Below are 16,352 nucleotides of genomic sequence, written 5' to 3' on the forward strand. Positions count from 1 at the left end.
AAAAAAAAAAACCTTAGTCAAGATAAAAAGGCAGGATAAAGGCCGGCGCCGCGGCTCACTAGGCTAATCCTCCGCCTAGCGGCGCCGGCACACCAGGTTCTAGTCCCGGTTGGGGCGCCGGATTCTGTCCCGGTTGCCCCTCTTCCAGGCCAGCTCTCTGCTGTGGCCAGGGAGTGCAGTGGAGGATGGCCCAAGTGCTTGGGCCCTGCACCCCATGGGAGACCAGGAAAAGCACCTGGCTCCTGGCTCCTGCCATCGGATCAGCGCAGTGCGCCGGCCGCAGCGCGTGAGCCATGGCAGCCCTTGGAGGGTGAACCAACGGCAAAGGAAGACCTTTCTCTCTGTCTCTCTCACTGTCCACTCTGCCTGTCAAAAAAAAAAAAAAAAAAAAAAAAAAAAAAGGCAGGATAAATACAAACTCAAACAAATGGTTTCAAGTGTATTATCAAAAAGCCTAACACAAAGAAAAAACAACTAAAGTTACTTTTTTTTTTTTTTTTTTGACAGGCAGAGTGGACAGTGAGAGACAGAGAGAAAGGTCTCCCTTTGCCATTGGTTCACCCTCCAATGGCCGCCATGGCCGGCGCGCTGCGGCCGGCGCACCGCGCTGATCCGAAGCCAGGAGCCAGGTGCTTCTCCTGGTCTCCCATGGGGTGCAGGGCCCAAGCACTTGGGCCATCCTCCACTGCATTCCCAGGCCACAGTAGAGAGCTGGCCTGGAAGAGGGGCAACCGGGACAGAATCTGGTGCCCCGACCGGGACTAGAACCTGGTGTGCCAGCGCCGCAAGGCGGAGGATTAGCCTAGTGAGCCATGGCGCCGGCCCATGTATTACTTTTTATTCCCTTAATAAAATATACTCTTAGGAAAAAAGACCTACAAAGATATCTTGAACCTTACTTGGTAGGCTTATTATTGGAAATAGTATTAGTATAATAATTCTGAAAAAACTATTTTAATGTGTTAAACAATAAATCAAGTAAGTAAATCTACTTAAAATGTGTGAAGATGGGCGGTACAAATATGGAGTAGGAAAAGGAAGAAAAGAACCTTATGATACTGGATTAGAACTGTAGGAATCAATAGGAATCAATGATATTTTAAACATGTACTTTCTGAGAATGGGTGTTGGTACTAGCAGTTAAGAGGCAGGTTAGGATACCTGCAACCTAATCACAGTGCCTGGGTTTAATTCCCACTTCTGTCTCCTAATTCCAGCTTCCTGCTAATGCAGACCCTGGGAATCAGCAATAATGGTTCAAGTAACTGAGTGCCTGTACCCACATGGAAACCTGGATTGAGCTCCAGCCTCCAGGTTTCAACCCTTGTTAGATGGCCATTGTGAGCACTAGGGGAGTAAGTCACTAGATGGGAGCACTATCTCCATTTATCTTCTTTGCCTCATAAACAGGCAGATTGAGGATAAAATACATTTTCTAGCTCTCTGCAGAAAGGGGGCTAAAAGCAATTATATGCAAGTAGCAATGAGCACAGTGAGTACCCAGACTGTGGTCTCTATATACTATTTTTCCACTTCTAGGACTAGAATTCCTTGTATAGCTAATGCCATATCTGTGTTCAAGACAATCCTGGAACAACTTTTTCTGACAAAAAGGAAATGTTCAAAGGCTGCAAGGACACCAAAAGGACAAAAAATGATGCCATTTAAAAAAAAAAATGTAAGCTATCTTGGAGTTCATCTAACAAACATAGGCAAAACAGAAAACACTGCTGAGAGAATTTAAAGACAAACATGAAGAGATGCATCTAGATTGGAAGATGCAACATGAGGGAACTTCAAATGGCTAATAGGAAAAACTGGCCTTCCTTGTAGCCTTCCACATTTTTTTAAAATGTGAAAAAAAATTTAAAACAGGAACTGTTCAAGATAAACTGCTCTAGATAAAATAACAGCTAAATACAAAGTGGTATCCTTAATCCAATTATGGTTCCAAGACAAATCATAAAGGGATTTACTGGGATAACTTTAGAAATCTAAATATAAGATATATTAAAATATTATTGTATAATTATCAGTGGTAAGTTTCTTAAGTATGATAAAAATTATTGTGATTATATATGAGAATGTCCTTACTTTTATGAAACATGTAAGGAAGTATTTAGGGGTGACATCCCCATCATGTCTGCAACTCATTTTCAAATGAGTCAGAAGAATGTGTACATAAGACAGAGAAAGCAAATGCAGCAAAATATTAAAATTGGAAAGAAAAAAATGAACCTAGAACTTCTCTGTGAGCTTAACACTTTTCAAAATAAAAAAAGATGGAGGAAAACAACATACAGACACATGTGCATTTCTTGTACTGCCTTCGTAGTACAAGATTTGCAGTGGAAGGGGCCAGCGCTGCGGCATAGCGGATAAAGCCGGCATCCCATGTGCATGTCAGTTTGAGTCCCAGCTGTTCCTCTTCTGATCCAGCTCTCTGCTGTGGCCTGGGAAAGCAGTAGAAGATGGTCCAAGTGTTTGGGCCCCTGCACTCGCCTGGAAGACCCGGAAGAAGCTCCTGGCTCCTGGCTTCGGATTGATGCAGCTCCAGCCACTGCAGCCATCTGGAGAGTGAACCAGAAGATGGAAGACCTCTCTCTCTCTCTCTCTCTGCCTCTGCCTCTGCCTCTCTGTAACTCTGCCTTTCAAATAAATTAATAAATATTTAGAGGAAAAAAAAAGATTTGCAGCGGAACTAGGTACAGCTCCAATCTAGATGAAGGCAGCTGTTGGTCCTGCATTCACACCTGGGAACAATGGCCTAGAACAGGTTCTCTGCTAGAACCAGTAGAAAACGGACTTCTAACTACATAAACTGGAATCTGGAAAAGCCACAAACACAGTGAACAGTTATGCCTGATTTGGCAGAGTGAAGAATAAAGTACCAGTGAACTCTGGGCGGCACTGAGAGAAAAAATGAAGAAGGAAAAAAAGGAAGCAGGATATCAAAAACTTACAGACAGCATCAAACAAAAACGTATATGTCATCAGAATGTCCAAAGGAAATGAGAGAGAGAGTGCAGAAGAGAAAAATATCCAAAGAGAACATATTGGCTACAAATTTCCACAAACTGACTTACAATAAAATCAAACCACTAAACAAAGATGTTCAGTGACTCTCAAGTAGGAGATACACAAAAACCTGGGCTCTAGGTCTACCACTATCAAACTAATAAAAAGCAAATATAAAAAGAGAATTTTCAAACCACCAGAGAAAAGACACATTCAGGGTACAATAATAAAAATAATGATTGACTTCTTATTAAACAATAGCCAAGAGACAAAAGAATGGCATCTTTAAAGTGTTGAAAAATAAGGCTATAAATCTAAAATTATCCAACAACAACAACAACAACAAAAAAACAAAACATGATGAGAAAATACAGACTTTTTTTTTAGACAGACAAAACCTAAGGGAATTTCTTGGCAGACTTTCACCACACTGCTAAACAAAGTTCTTAAATCCAAAAAGAAATTATACAAGATGGAAACACAGATCTGCAGAAGGAAAAGAATACCATGGAAATGTTACCTGAAATGTCTATTTACTAAGGATAATTAGGGTTTAATTAGGCACCAGTTAGGAGGTGTGTGTTGGTGTGGGGTGTCAGGGGAGAAGGAAAAAGGCCTAGGACACAGCAAGTGCAAAGGCCCTGAGGAAGGAAAAGGAATGGTCTTTTCTAGGAACTGGAGGAAGGCAGGCCAGTGGGACTGAAACAAAGACAGCCTAGAGAGAGCTGTGAAGCAAGACCAGAATCCAGAAAGCACAGGCCATTAAGGACATCACAGCCTAGTTTTCTACTACACCACAGACTAGTTTTCAAATCTGTATCAGCAGATTCAATCCAAAGTATCCTTTCTTTTTTAAAACTTCTGGAGTTTCCCAAAGTTTAATAAAGGGCCACAAATCCATGGACACACCAATCAATAGCCTGAATCAGTAATACATCTTGTACTTATACTATTTTATAAATTAACATAAAAATAAACTATTTCATTCTCTTGCTCCTTCAGTGGCTTTCTGTCTGCTCTAAATGTATCTTTTCTATTTTTTAAAAAAAGATTTATTTATTTGAAAGGCAGAGATACAAAGAGACAGACAGACAGACAGGGACAGAAAGGTCCTCCATCCACTGGTTCACTGTCCAAATGGCTGCAATGGCTGCAGCTAGGCCAAGCCAATGATAGGAGCTTCTCTGGGTCTCCTACATGGGTGCAGGGGCCCAAGTACTTGGCCATCTTCAGCTGCTTTCCCAGGTGCAGGGAGCTGGGCCAGGACATGAACTGGTGCCCACATTAGATGCTGACATTGCAAGCAAAGGCTTAGCCTTCTATGCCACTTATCCCACCTCCCTTTATTACCTGCCTGACCTAATCTATTATTCTCTTTTCCTACAAGGACCTTCTTGTTACTGCTCAAATGGGCTAGTTTCTCTCCCACCTTGGGCAGAAGACTGTCCCCAAGGTCAGGGGTCTTTGTTTTACTCACTGACACATCCTAAGTAGCAAAAAGTTCTGGGATACAACAGACACTCAGCATATGTCATTTTAACTGAGCTGGATAAATAGAAGACCCAGAGTAGGTGTTCTGGCCAAAATTTGCCATTACTGGAAAGAAAGGAAGGAATAATATGTAAGTCTGGGCTTATACCCAGAAGAACTGAAATTGGCATGTTGAAAAGTTATCTTCAGTCACACGTTCATTTAAGCGTTGATCGCCAATAGCCAAGATATGGAAGCAAACTAAGTGTCTAGCAATGACTAAATAGATAAAGAGAATAAGGCATACATATTTAATGGTATACTAAACAGTGTTTACATAGGAAAAAAAAAATCTCTGATTCATGGCAACCTGGATGGGACTGGAGGATCTAATGGGAACTGAAAGCCAGGCATAGGAAGACAAACACTGTACAACCTCACTGACGTGTGGAATTGAAAACACCCTCAGAAAGAGAGGAGAATGTGGTGCCAGAGATTGGGAAGGGAGAGGTACAGAGAAAGGAAGAGGAGGTGTTGATCACAGGGTACACAGTTTTAGGTAGACTGAAAGACTAAGTTTGAGTGACTTATTCCACTCCATGATGTACCAAAGTTGGTAAGGTAATAGGTATGATAATTAGTTTGACTGATTCTTTTGACATGAATACAAAGGTATTTCAAAAAAAAGTTTATGCCAAATGCACATTATGAAAAAATTGTGCATGAATTTCAACCTTTTTTTACATCAAAGTAAACTTACAGGGTGGGTGTTGTGGTTCTGTAGGTTAAGCTGCTGCTTGGCATACCTGCATCCCATATCAGTTTGTCTGAGATATTCCCACCCCTGCTTCCAATCCAGCTTTCTGGTAGGCGGCAGATGATGCCTCAAGGACTTAGGGACCTGTCACCCACCTGGAAGAACTGGGAGTTCCTGGCTCCTGCTTTCAGCCTGGCCCAATTCAGCTGTTACAGGCATTTGGGGAGTGAACCAGCAGATGGAAGTTCTATCTGTCTTCTTACTCTGCCTTTCAAATGAGTAAAAATAAATAAAACTTTTAAAAATAAATTTAACTTTTAATTCCATTTTCCTTTTTTGTAAAGATTTATTTATTTATTTGAAAGTCAGAGGGGGAGGGGGAGGGGGAGAGGGAGGGCGAGGTTCCATCGGCTGGTTCACTCCCCAAACAGCTGGAGCTGGACAGATCCAAAGTCAGGAGCCAGGAGCTTCTTCTAGGTCTTTCATATGAATACAGGAGCGCAAGAACTTGGGCCATCTTCCACTGCTTTCCCAGCCCACAGCAGAGAGCTGATCAGAAGTAGAGCAGCTGGGACTCGAACCAATGACCATAAAAGATGCCAACACTGTAGGTAGCAGCTGTACCCGCTATACTACAGCACTGGCCCCAAATTACTTATTTTTAAAAAAAAATTGCGACAGAAATATTAGATATAACCCCAAAGGCAATCTTTTCATTTACTTTGAATTAAATTTTTAAAGTTTTTTTTCATTATAAATAAAGGATTTCTTCTTTAGGTGTTTATATCTTTATATATAAGAACATATTTTATGTAAAATATAAATCATGCATGGCAACTTTTAAAATTCTTATTATGATAAAACTAAATGATAATATTTCAGAAAAACAGAATATTAACAGTCAAAAATTAGAGGAAAAATATATTTAGGGGTTTCTTTATACTCATGTGAATGCTTTCAATCTGTACTCTACAACTCTCACAATACCAACCCAGGGTGCATGCACCTTATCCTACATGGATGTAGTCTCAAGAGTAAGCAAAATTGTTAGCTTTCATTATTATTTTAGCAATAATTCTCAATAGTGACAAAATTAAAATTTAATGAAGAAGCTTGGCAAATGAAAATAATGTATTTTATTATCAAGTGTATAAACTCGATATTATTGATCTAATTATCATGACCAATTAATAGCCCCTTTATTGAATTTTCATGTATTTCAGATTTGAAGGTTTTTTTTAAAAAAAATATTTATTTTATTTATTTGAAAGAGTTACAGAGAGAGGTAGAGACAGAGAGAGAGGTCTTCCATCTACTGGTTCACTCCCCAGATGGCTACAACGGCTGGAGCTGCACCAATCTGAAGCTGGGAGCCAGGAGCTTCTTCTGGGTCTCCCATGTGGGTGCAGGGGCCCATGGACTTGGGCCATCTTCTACTGCTTTCCCAGGCCATAGCAGAGAGCTGGATTGGAAGAGGAGCAGCTGGGACTAGAATCAGCGCCCATATGGGATGCCGGCGCTTCAGGCCAGGGCTTTAACCCGCTGTGCCACAGTGCCAGCCTGGTTTTGGTTTTTTGTTTGTTTAAGATTTATGTATTTATTTTGAAAGAGTTAGAGAGAGTGAGGTATAGAGAGAGAGAGAGAGAGAGAGAGAGAGATATCTTCATCTACTGGTTCACTCACCAGGTGGCCACATGGCTAGGGCTGGGCCAGGCAGAAGCCAAGAGCCAGGAGCTTCACCCAGGTCTCCCAAATGGGTGGCAGGGGTCCAGGTACCTGAGCCATCTTTCACCACTTTTCCCAGGCCATTAGCAGGGAGCTGGATTGCAAGTAGAGCAGCTGGGACACAACTGGAGTCCATGTGGGATGCCAGTATCACCAGTGACAGCTTTGCCCACTATGCCACAACAACGTTGGTCCCAGATTTGAAGGTTTTAAATTGCTGTTTATCACATAATTTTATTAACCAATTCACACTACACATATTATAGTTCTTTTGTTAGGGTAAAAATCTCTCCTGATAAAACCACCCGAGGGAAAAGAATTTTAAAAGTACACTCTACACTGTCTTATAGTCTAGTACAGAGAAAGAAAACTAATTTAAATGGAACATAAGTGCAAAGAACAAACGACAATGATTCTTTGGCACATAAATCGCTTACTCCTTTGATGAAAGTAATTCTTCCAAGAAAGTAAGGTATCAATTAGTGACCAAGTAGTAATTCCAGTAAGCAATGCTCCACAAAAGTTCTCCAAATGCATGAACAGATACCATCAGAGTAGATGTTTTTCCTCATATAAAAATTATATACTTTAGGTAGCATTTTTAAAAACAAGGAAAATAAATCTTATAATCTGAAAACCACAAGACATAAAATTTTAATAAAAGACTTCCAATCTTGAGTCCTCACCTATATTTAAACACAAACAGCAGTTTATGCTCTCAAATTTTATTTTAATTTTTAAAGATTTATTTCTTTCTTTATTTACTTGAGAGGTAGAGTTACAGAGACAGTGACAGACATCCACTGGTTCATTCTCCAAATGGCCACAACGGCCAGAGCTGGGCCAATCCCAAGCCAGGAGCCAGGAGCCAGGAGCCAGGAGCCAGGAGCCAGGAGCTTCTTCTGGGTCTCCCATGTGGGTGCAGAGGCCCAAGGACTTGGGCGACCTTCCATTGCTTTCTCAGGCCATAGCAGAGAGCCGGATCAGAGGAGGAGCAGCCAGAACTTGAACAGGCACCCATATGGGATGCTGGCACTGCAAAAGGAAGGTTTACCCACTATACCACAGAGCCAGCCCCTTGCTACCCCAAAGCTACAGTTACAATAAAGACAATTATATACTTGACTATCTCAGTAAAACTGAAATTATAATTCTAATGCTAATTTACTTTTTTTCCTAAGAGTGATGTCTAAGCATGTTTAAATATACAGAATAGCTGAAAAGTATCAAAAAGAAATTCCATGAGCATGAAAAAAAATCACATAAATTGCCTGATTCCCTTGTAAGGAATGATATTCACACTACAAGATGATCAAAATTATAAGGAAAATATGAGATCAGGAATTAATAACCCTTAGTATACACTAAGTATAACACAACAGATCTTTGACTTAGTATCTTTCTGTGTCTTGGCTCCAAAAATTTCAATAATCCCTTTTCTCCAACATGTTGTTATTATTATGCAAGGCTCCTTTCTTCCACTAGGAAGCAGTTATTTCCCATTTCTCAGGCCATTCTCACAAGAATTTGACAATAGGTCCACACGTTTCATGGGCCACACTATCAAAATGTACAGTATCCACAGTCAAGAAAAAGCAAAATCTTTCTTTTTTTCTTTTTTGGCTCAAAATTCATACTGTACTAATCATTATGTCATGCTACAGTCATCTGTCAAATATTCTAATCTACTTGGCTATTCTAGCTTTTACAATTCTGTGATTCTAAATACTAAGTACATATTAGTTGAATAAACATTAGTAACTGGTTAAAAAAGTCGTCTAAATTTGACTCTGCATCAAGTTTGGGTATAACTGCTCTTAGAGCTTCATAACATGTGCGTGTTCAAACCCTGCAGACACTGGAGTGTATAAAGGCACAAAAGGACGAGGTCACGTCACTCAAAGCAGGCTCACCTTTCTTTCCTCTCCTTCATATTAAACTTGCCATGAAAGAAATCTGGACAGAGATACATCACTAGAAATTCATTTACCACTATGATTAATTTAGGAGAAGGAATTCGTTGGCACTTTCAATTTATTATGAAGTTTAATCTGAACTAAATTAGTAATAACATTAAAATATTAATAATACAAGCTAACAATTACATTGCAATCACCGTATTTCAAACATTGCTCTAGGCACTTTACACATATAAATTCATTTAATCTCTGCAATTATCCTGTGAGAGGGGTAACATCACTGTACCCATTCACAATGAGGAAACCAGGCACAGAGAGATGAAATGATTAGTTCAGTTCACACAGCCACTAAATGCCAGAGCCAGGATTTTAATCCAAGAATCCTAGATCCAGAGTCTATATTCTTTACAATGCTGTTCTCTTTAGAAAGCCTTGGATACTTGCAAATTTGCGGGTATAATTAAGTATTTTACAAAGCATATTTGGTTAATACATTATAGTAAGAACTTGGTGTATAACTCCTATAACAAAGCTATCCCTGCACTAGGCAGTTAAAATATTATCTATGGTTGGCTTATTTTTAATATTCTAAAAGTATGGCTTTCATAGTTTTCAAAATAAAAAATTGGGGGCCTGCACTTTGGCATAGAGGGTAAAGCCGCCACCTGCAGTGCCAACATCTCATATGGTTACCAGTTCAAGTCCTGGCTGCTCCACTTCTGATCCAGCTCTCTGCTATGGCCTGGGAAAGCAGTAGAAGATGGCCCAAGTGCTTGGGTCCCTGAATCCACATGAGAGACCTGGAAGAAGCTCCAGGCTCCTGCCTTCAGATCAGCCTAGCTCCAGCTGTTGTAGTCATCTGAAGAGTGAACCAACAAATAGAAGACCTCCCTCTCTTTCTCTCTGCCTCTGCCTCTGTAACTCCACCTTTCAAATAAGTAAATAAATCTTTTTTTAAAAAAAGATAATTAAAAAATTGATATAGAACCACTATTTCTTCAACCCTCTAAGAGATATATCATCCAGGAGATATAAGGATCATGAAATAGTCATGAAGAGTTAATTTAGTATTTAAATTTTGAATCAAAACAGTAATATCCAATATTTAAGGAAAGCCATTGTAGACGGAAATTAAATTTAAGAAGGAACATGTATTTCCAGGAGTCATTCTGAAAATAACTGCAACTACTTACCTCCCCATGATTGAAAAAGAAGCACAGCACTGTGACCAGGCCTCCTAACCGGCTGCCGCTGAAAAAGAGGTCAAGAAAGTGCAACTCAAACAACGGAATTCATGGCAATCTGCTAAAACCGTAAAGTAATACCATCTAAAAGCTTTCTAGGACTACAAATAGTTTCAGCTACACTAGAACTCTCCTACACTTATTTACAAAATAATTTACTTCCTCCAAAATATCGTTAGTTTGCCTTCTTCAAAATGTATAGACTCAGAATATCAACTGAAAGGGGATAGAAATTCTAGTAGTCATGTTACTGCGAATCATTCAACCTAATCATTCAACCTAACTGCCCTTTTCCCTTTTTGTCCTCAGTACCACAATCTGGTTGTGTCCTTCAGCATTTCTCAAATCATCTTCCCTGGAATACCCGATATTCATTAGGGAAATGGGTGAGGATGAAGGCAGAACAGGACTCCCAAAGGGTCATACAGCTGAGAAACACCACACCTTCTGCCTGCACTTGGGCACTACAGAAAATGCTTGGCAAGGCCGGCGCCGCGGCTCACTAGGCTAATCCTCCGCCTTGTAGCGCCGGCACACCGGGTTCTAGTCCCAGTCGGGGCGCCGGATTCTGTCCCGGTTGCCCCTCTTCCAGGTCAGCTCTCTGCTGTGGCCCGGGAAGGCAGTGGAGGATGGCCCAAATCCTTGGGCCCTGTGCCCCACGGGAGACCAGGAGAAGTACCTGGCTCCTGCCATCGGATCAGCGTGGTGTGCCGGCCGCAGCGCGCTGGCCGCGGCGGCCATTGGAGGGTGAACCAACGGCAAAAGGAAGACCTTTCTCTCTGTCTCTCTCTCTCACTGTCCACTCTACCTGTCAAAAAAATAAATAAATAAAAATTAAAAAAAAAAAAAAAAAGAAAATGCTTGGCAAACACTAACTTACAAATACAGGTTTTACCATTGGTCTATATTCGGTATGTCAACCAGGTTTGCAACTCCAGCCAAGGAATAGTCTGGCAGTTCTAAACCATCACATGCTCTGATAACAGTGAAATGTGTCCCCTACTTTCCTCCGAGCCTGGGTTTTTAGGTTTGTTCCACTGCTTCTTTCATCTTTACTCTTGAAGTCTTCTTAATCTTTAACTCACTGCTGCTTTCTTATTATTCTACCCACATACCTTTCCTTCTTTCAATCTGAATGTAAGTATGTGTACAACACAAAGACGTCAAAGAGCTAACAAAGAACTGGATGATGTAGGCACTGTACATACTACTAGGGATGTATGAATGAGAAAAGGACAAGGAGATGGGCAAGGCTGCAACCCCCAGCGCAGGCGGCCTGCCAGCCACAGCAAAAGGGGAAGAGGAAGACTGCATGTTTGCTGGCAAGAAGTTTTTGGAGTTCCGGTTTTTCCTGTGGAGTCGGAAGCACAGCCACTTGCCTCTAGAGCGACAAGGTGGCGGTGTTCACTCCGAGGTACTACTTCTACCTAAGAAGAGAAGTCTCCAGGGAAACCAGAACGGCCACTGAGCCATCTGGAAGGGAGCTGTGAAGGCTGGGACACAAACTCACTGGGTCACTAATTACAGGATGATGGCTTCTCTCCATCAATTGTCAGCCTGCAGCGGCACAAATGAAACGCAAAGGGACAAAGAAACAGAATACTGGCTAGAACCTGGACGAAGTGACAGATCAGAGAGATAAGAGGGACCGATGAAAGAGCTCAGAAATAACACAGGCCGAGAGTGGAGGTCAGGGTTCTCTCCTCAGAGGCCTACAGCATCTTCAAAAGAAAGGCAAACAGGCAAACGCCAGGCATCAACAGTGATTTCAAATCAAAGGGGTTAAGACAGAGCAAAGGGTTTGACACAACAAATAGATAAATTTGAGTATTTTGAATGTATTCTTATAGGACACAAAGTACAGAATTTTCTAGTAGTAATGACTTCCTCTTTGCTACTTTCCTCCACTTCTCTTTATCTAGGATACTCAGCGACATTTTTGTGTGTCCATCCTTCCAAGCCTTTTAGTCACACATTTTAACGCAATCATACTATTAACAACTCTATGAAACTTGTTCCTTTTGTAAATAATTAATCTATCATCCAAGCTAAGGTATTCCATTATAGATGTCAAATACTGCACTGCACCAATATACTCCCATTTGTTTAGCCCCTTCCTTATTACTGTACATACTGATGCTTTTATTTCCAAAGGACAAGCCTAACTATCAGACGCTCAAGTCAAAGAAGTGACCTATGTCAGGAAGCACTGCCCCAGACCCCAACTCCACCACAGTGTGTCAGGAGTCCTTTTCTCTATCACTGACACAGTACCTGATGCTTTTCAACCCTTTCCTGTTTTTTAAAAAAATACTTATTTCTTTAAAAGGCAGAGCTACAGGGCTGGTGCCGTGGCAAAACAGGTTAATCCTCTGCCTGTGGTGCTGGCATCCCATATGGGCACTGGTTCGAGTCCCGGCTAATCCTCTACCAATCCAGCTCTCTGCTATGGCCTGGGAAAGCGGTGGAGGATGGCCCAAGAGTCCTTGGGCCCCTGCACCCACGTGGGAGACCTGGAGGAGGCTCCCAGCTCCTGGCTTCAGATCGGCGCAGTTCTGGCTGTTGCGGCCATTTGGGGAGTGAACCAACGGAAGGAAAACCTTTCTCTCTCTCTCTCCCTCTCACTATCTGTAACTCTACCTCTCAAATAAATAAATAAAAATCTTAAAAAAAAAAAAGGCAGAGCTACAAAGAGAGTGGAGGAGAGACAGAGATCTTCCATCTGCTGATTCATTTCCCAAATGGCCACAATGACCACGGCTGGGCGAGGCCAAAGCCAGGAAGCTAGGAGCCAGGAGCTTCTTCTAGGTCTCCTATGTGGGTGCAGGGGCCCAAGAACTTAGGCCATTCTCTGCTGCTTTCCCAGGCACATTAGCAGGGAGCTGGACTAGAAGTGGAGCAGCCAAGACTCAAACCAGCTCCCATATGTGATGCTAGTGCTGCAGGCTATGGCTTTAACTCTCTGTGCCAGCTCCTAAACCCTTTAAATTTTGTCCTTTAGATATATGAAAACTTACTTCTCTTACATTCTTGTCTATCTTTCTATTGGACTGTCTGTTTTGTTATTTAAACATCAGGCTTATCAAACCTTTGGTTGTCATATGTGAGACAAAGTATTTTGATACAATATATGGTGTATTTTACCAGAAAGAATTTTAAATTTTATGTAGTTAAGTATGTCGATATTTTCCTTTGTTTCTTCTGTACTTTCTGTCTTATCTGTGAGATCTTCACCATTTCAAACTTATATAGCCTCCTAAAATTTCTTTTAGTATCATTATCATTACACTTTCAACTTACATCTTTCATCTGGTGAAGCCCAATTTTGTTCTTTTTGAAATAACAATTATAGTAAAACCACTTATCAAATAAACAGATCTTTTCCCAGTGAAATGAAATTCAGCTTATATATTAATTTCTTACAATACCAGATTGTACTCAATTTCAGTCCACTGATTTAATTCTGTACTTTTTAGTATCATACTATTTTATTACTGTAGCATTATCATAATTTTAGGACATGATAAAGTTAGTTCCCCACCTCCAACTACTCTTATTTTTCTAGGAAACTGTCATCAAAGTATTTTTAACACATAATACCTTAACGAATATCCCCTTTGAAAAAGGAATGTTGGGTTTCTGATTAGAAATGACATTCAATTTACATATAATTTGGGAAGGATTATAGGAGAATAATATTGCCTATTCAGTGGCATAGTATATGTCTCTCCATTTATTCAATTCTAGTTATATTTCTTTAAATAAAAATTTTATGAACAAGAAATATAGTAATCAAGTACCTAACCCTAAAACTTCTAGAAATGCAATCTGATCACAATAGAACATTTTATTATTTTCAGAACCTGGCAGGTCATGTAAGCTAAAGAAAACACACCAAGGATTTGAAGGAGTTAATAGACAAGCTCGATTTTGTGAATTTGTAAAGATTTTGAGATATACAGAGGATATGTTTTCTTAAGTCCCTTTATCATCTAGCTGCAAGATGAGTGAGACAAGACCCCTCACTCCGTGACTACAGTCCATGGCAACCTAAACCCAAGAAACATGGAAGAAGAGAAAGTTTTGGGAATTTAAAGTAAAATTCCCTATTAAATGTTCCCCTGAACAAAATGAGATCAAAACTGAAATTCCATATCCTTAATTTTTGTTAGATACTGATTGATTTATTTGGGACACACAGAGAGAGAGAGAAAGAGAGAGAGAACCCATTTGCTGGTTCACTCAACAAATGTCCATCATGTTTGGGCCTATGGTTGGTTGGGCCAAAGCTAGAAACAGGGAACTCAGTGTAGGTCTTCCATGTGGGTGTCAGGAATCCAATTACTGCTGCCTTCCAGGATCTGCATTAGCAAAAAGCTATAGTCAAGGGCTGGAGCCAAGTTTTAAATCTTGGTACTTCAATGTAGGACACAGGCAAGTTAACCAGGGTCTCAACAGCTAGGCTTAATGTCTGCCCTTTTAACTTCAATTTTTTAAATGGCAGAATAAGGATAGAGAGAGGAGAGAAAAGCCACGAGTATGAATTCCCAACAAATTACACAGATGAGGTTTGCCTACAAAATCCTACACCTCACTCAATCACCATACAACCCTGGAGCTGTGAGGGTAGACATTTTCCTGAAGACAGAACCAATGCAGCACCACTGCCTTTCCACCAAATTATACAAACACAGGTTATGGACCAGCATCTTCCATAAATATAGACTCCGCTTTGCCTAAGCTAACCAGGAGGCAAGTTTCCTGGTATAATTTCATGGCCCACAAAAGCTGGGAAGGAAGAACAAAGTGTGCTTATCTACAACGAGTTACAATTACTATGAAATGATGTGACTTGCGATAAATCTAAAATAGCATCCCTAACATCTACCTCCCTCTCACCTCAATTCAAAGAAACTACCACCTAAGTCATTTTATTTTGCTAAGCAGAAAAGATGCAGTAAGCAGAATACTTTAAACTGTTTTAATTGTTTTTTTTTTCCCCCATTACAGGCGATCAGTTGATATTTCAGCATTCCCTAGTGGTTAAAAAAAGAAGTCTCTTCTATAATATTACCATCAATTGTGAAACACAAAAGCTCCTATCATGAAAATTTTAAAACATTCTAATCTTGCTAAACATTTACCACATATACTCATATATTTCACCTTTTGAGCTTTAATTTCCTTAGACATAAAAGGAGGCAGTATTAAAAAAATTCAAAAAGATCTTAAGAACACTTTTCTCATTCTTATATTTAATAATCCTGTAATTCTCCTCTTTCCTATATCCTAAAGTTGAATAGATTTAAATCAGTCATCAAATTTTAGTAGGTTTCATAAGTAAGATTTTTATCTCTATATGCAAAAAATGATGAAACAAAGTTCAACTTTACAAGAAAAAAAGCAATCATAATTCATTTAAAATTGTATTAAATAACTCTTAGAGTTGAGTTTTCTTGTTATTTGTATAAATACTTGAGAGCCAGAAAAAGAGTAACTTGGAAATAAATGAATCTAGAGAACTTCTAATCTCGAGTCTGGCACTGAAGGCACTGGCACCTTACTAGCCTGATGGAGAAATGCAAACCAGGCCTGGTTCAAATCTGAGACCCTGGTGCCAGCGCCATGGCTCACTTGGTTAATCCTCTGCCTGTGGTGCCGGCATCCCATGTGGGCACCTGGTTCTAGTCCCGGTTGCTCCTCTTCCAGGCCACCTCTCCGCTGTGGCCCGGGAAGGCAGTGGAGGATGGCCCAGGTGCTTGGGCCCTGCACCCGCATGGGAGACTGGGAAGAAGCACCTGGCTCCTGGCTTTGGATCGGCATAGCTCTGGCCATAGCAGCCATTTGGGGAGTGAACCAATGGAAGGAAGACCTTTCTCTCTGTCTCTCTCTCTCACTGTCTAACTCTGCCTGTCAAATAAAAAAAAAAAAAAAAAAAAAAAAAAATTGTGCTCCTCTCACTCTGAGCCTGTATCTCAAAGCTGAGACCCTTCCCTTGTACTGACAGGTGGGGAGTCCCTGGTACACTAAGGTAAGGGATAGTACAGCGAGGAAAGAGGGAGAAAAGTGCTCTACTTAAGAAACTATTTAATGGCTTTAATTTAACTCATTGTCTGACACACTAAACAAAAGAGTATTTCATTTAGTGGATTATGAACTTCCAATTCATTATGGATGCTGCCACAGGTCTAGTACCAAACCTTGTCCATGGCAGAAAAT

At 40.5% G+C, this 16,352-nt stretch overlaps 1 protein-coding gene across 3 annotated transcripts in view; it reads right to left on the minus strand.

The window, feature by feature from the left end:
* DPY19L1 (dpy-19 like C-mannosyltransferase 1) overlaps window positions 1-16,352 on the minus strand; it is a 107,015-nt gene that overhangs the window by 51,859 nt on the left and 38,804 nt on the right. For all 3 annotated transcript variants that reach the window (XM_051852895.2, XM_051852896.2, XM_070059711.1), the window contains one exon: window positions 10,083-10,140. In XM_051852895.2, the coding sequence (XP_051708855.1) occupies window positions 10,083-10,140 (58 nt within the window). The remainder of the gene's footprint in view (window positions 1-10,082; window positions 10,141-16,352) is intronic.

Source organism: Oryctolagus cuniculus, chromosome 16 (genome assembly GCF_964237555.1).
Source record: "Oryctolagus cuniculus chromosome 16, mOryCun1.1, whole genome shotgun sequence".
Classification (NCBI taxonomy): Eukaryota; Metazoa; Chordata; class Mammalia; order Lagomorpha; family Leporidae; genus Oryctolagus; species Oryctolagus cuniculus.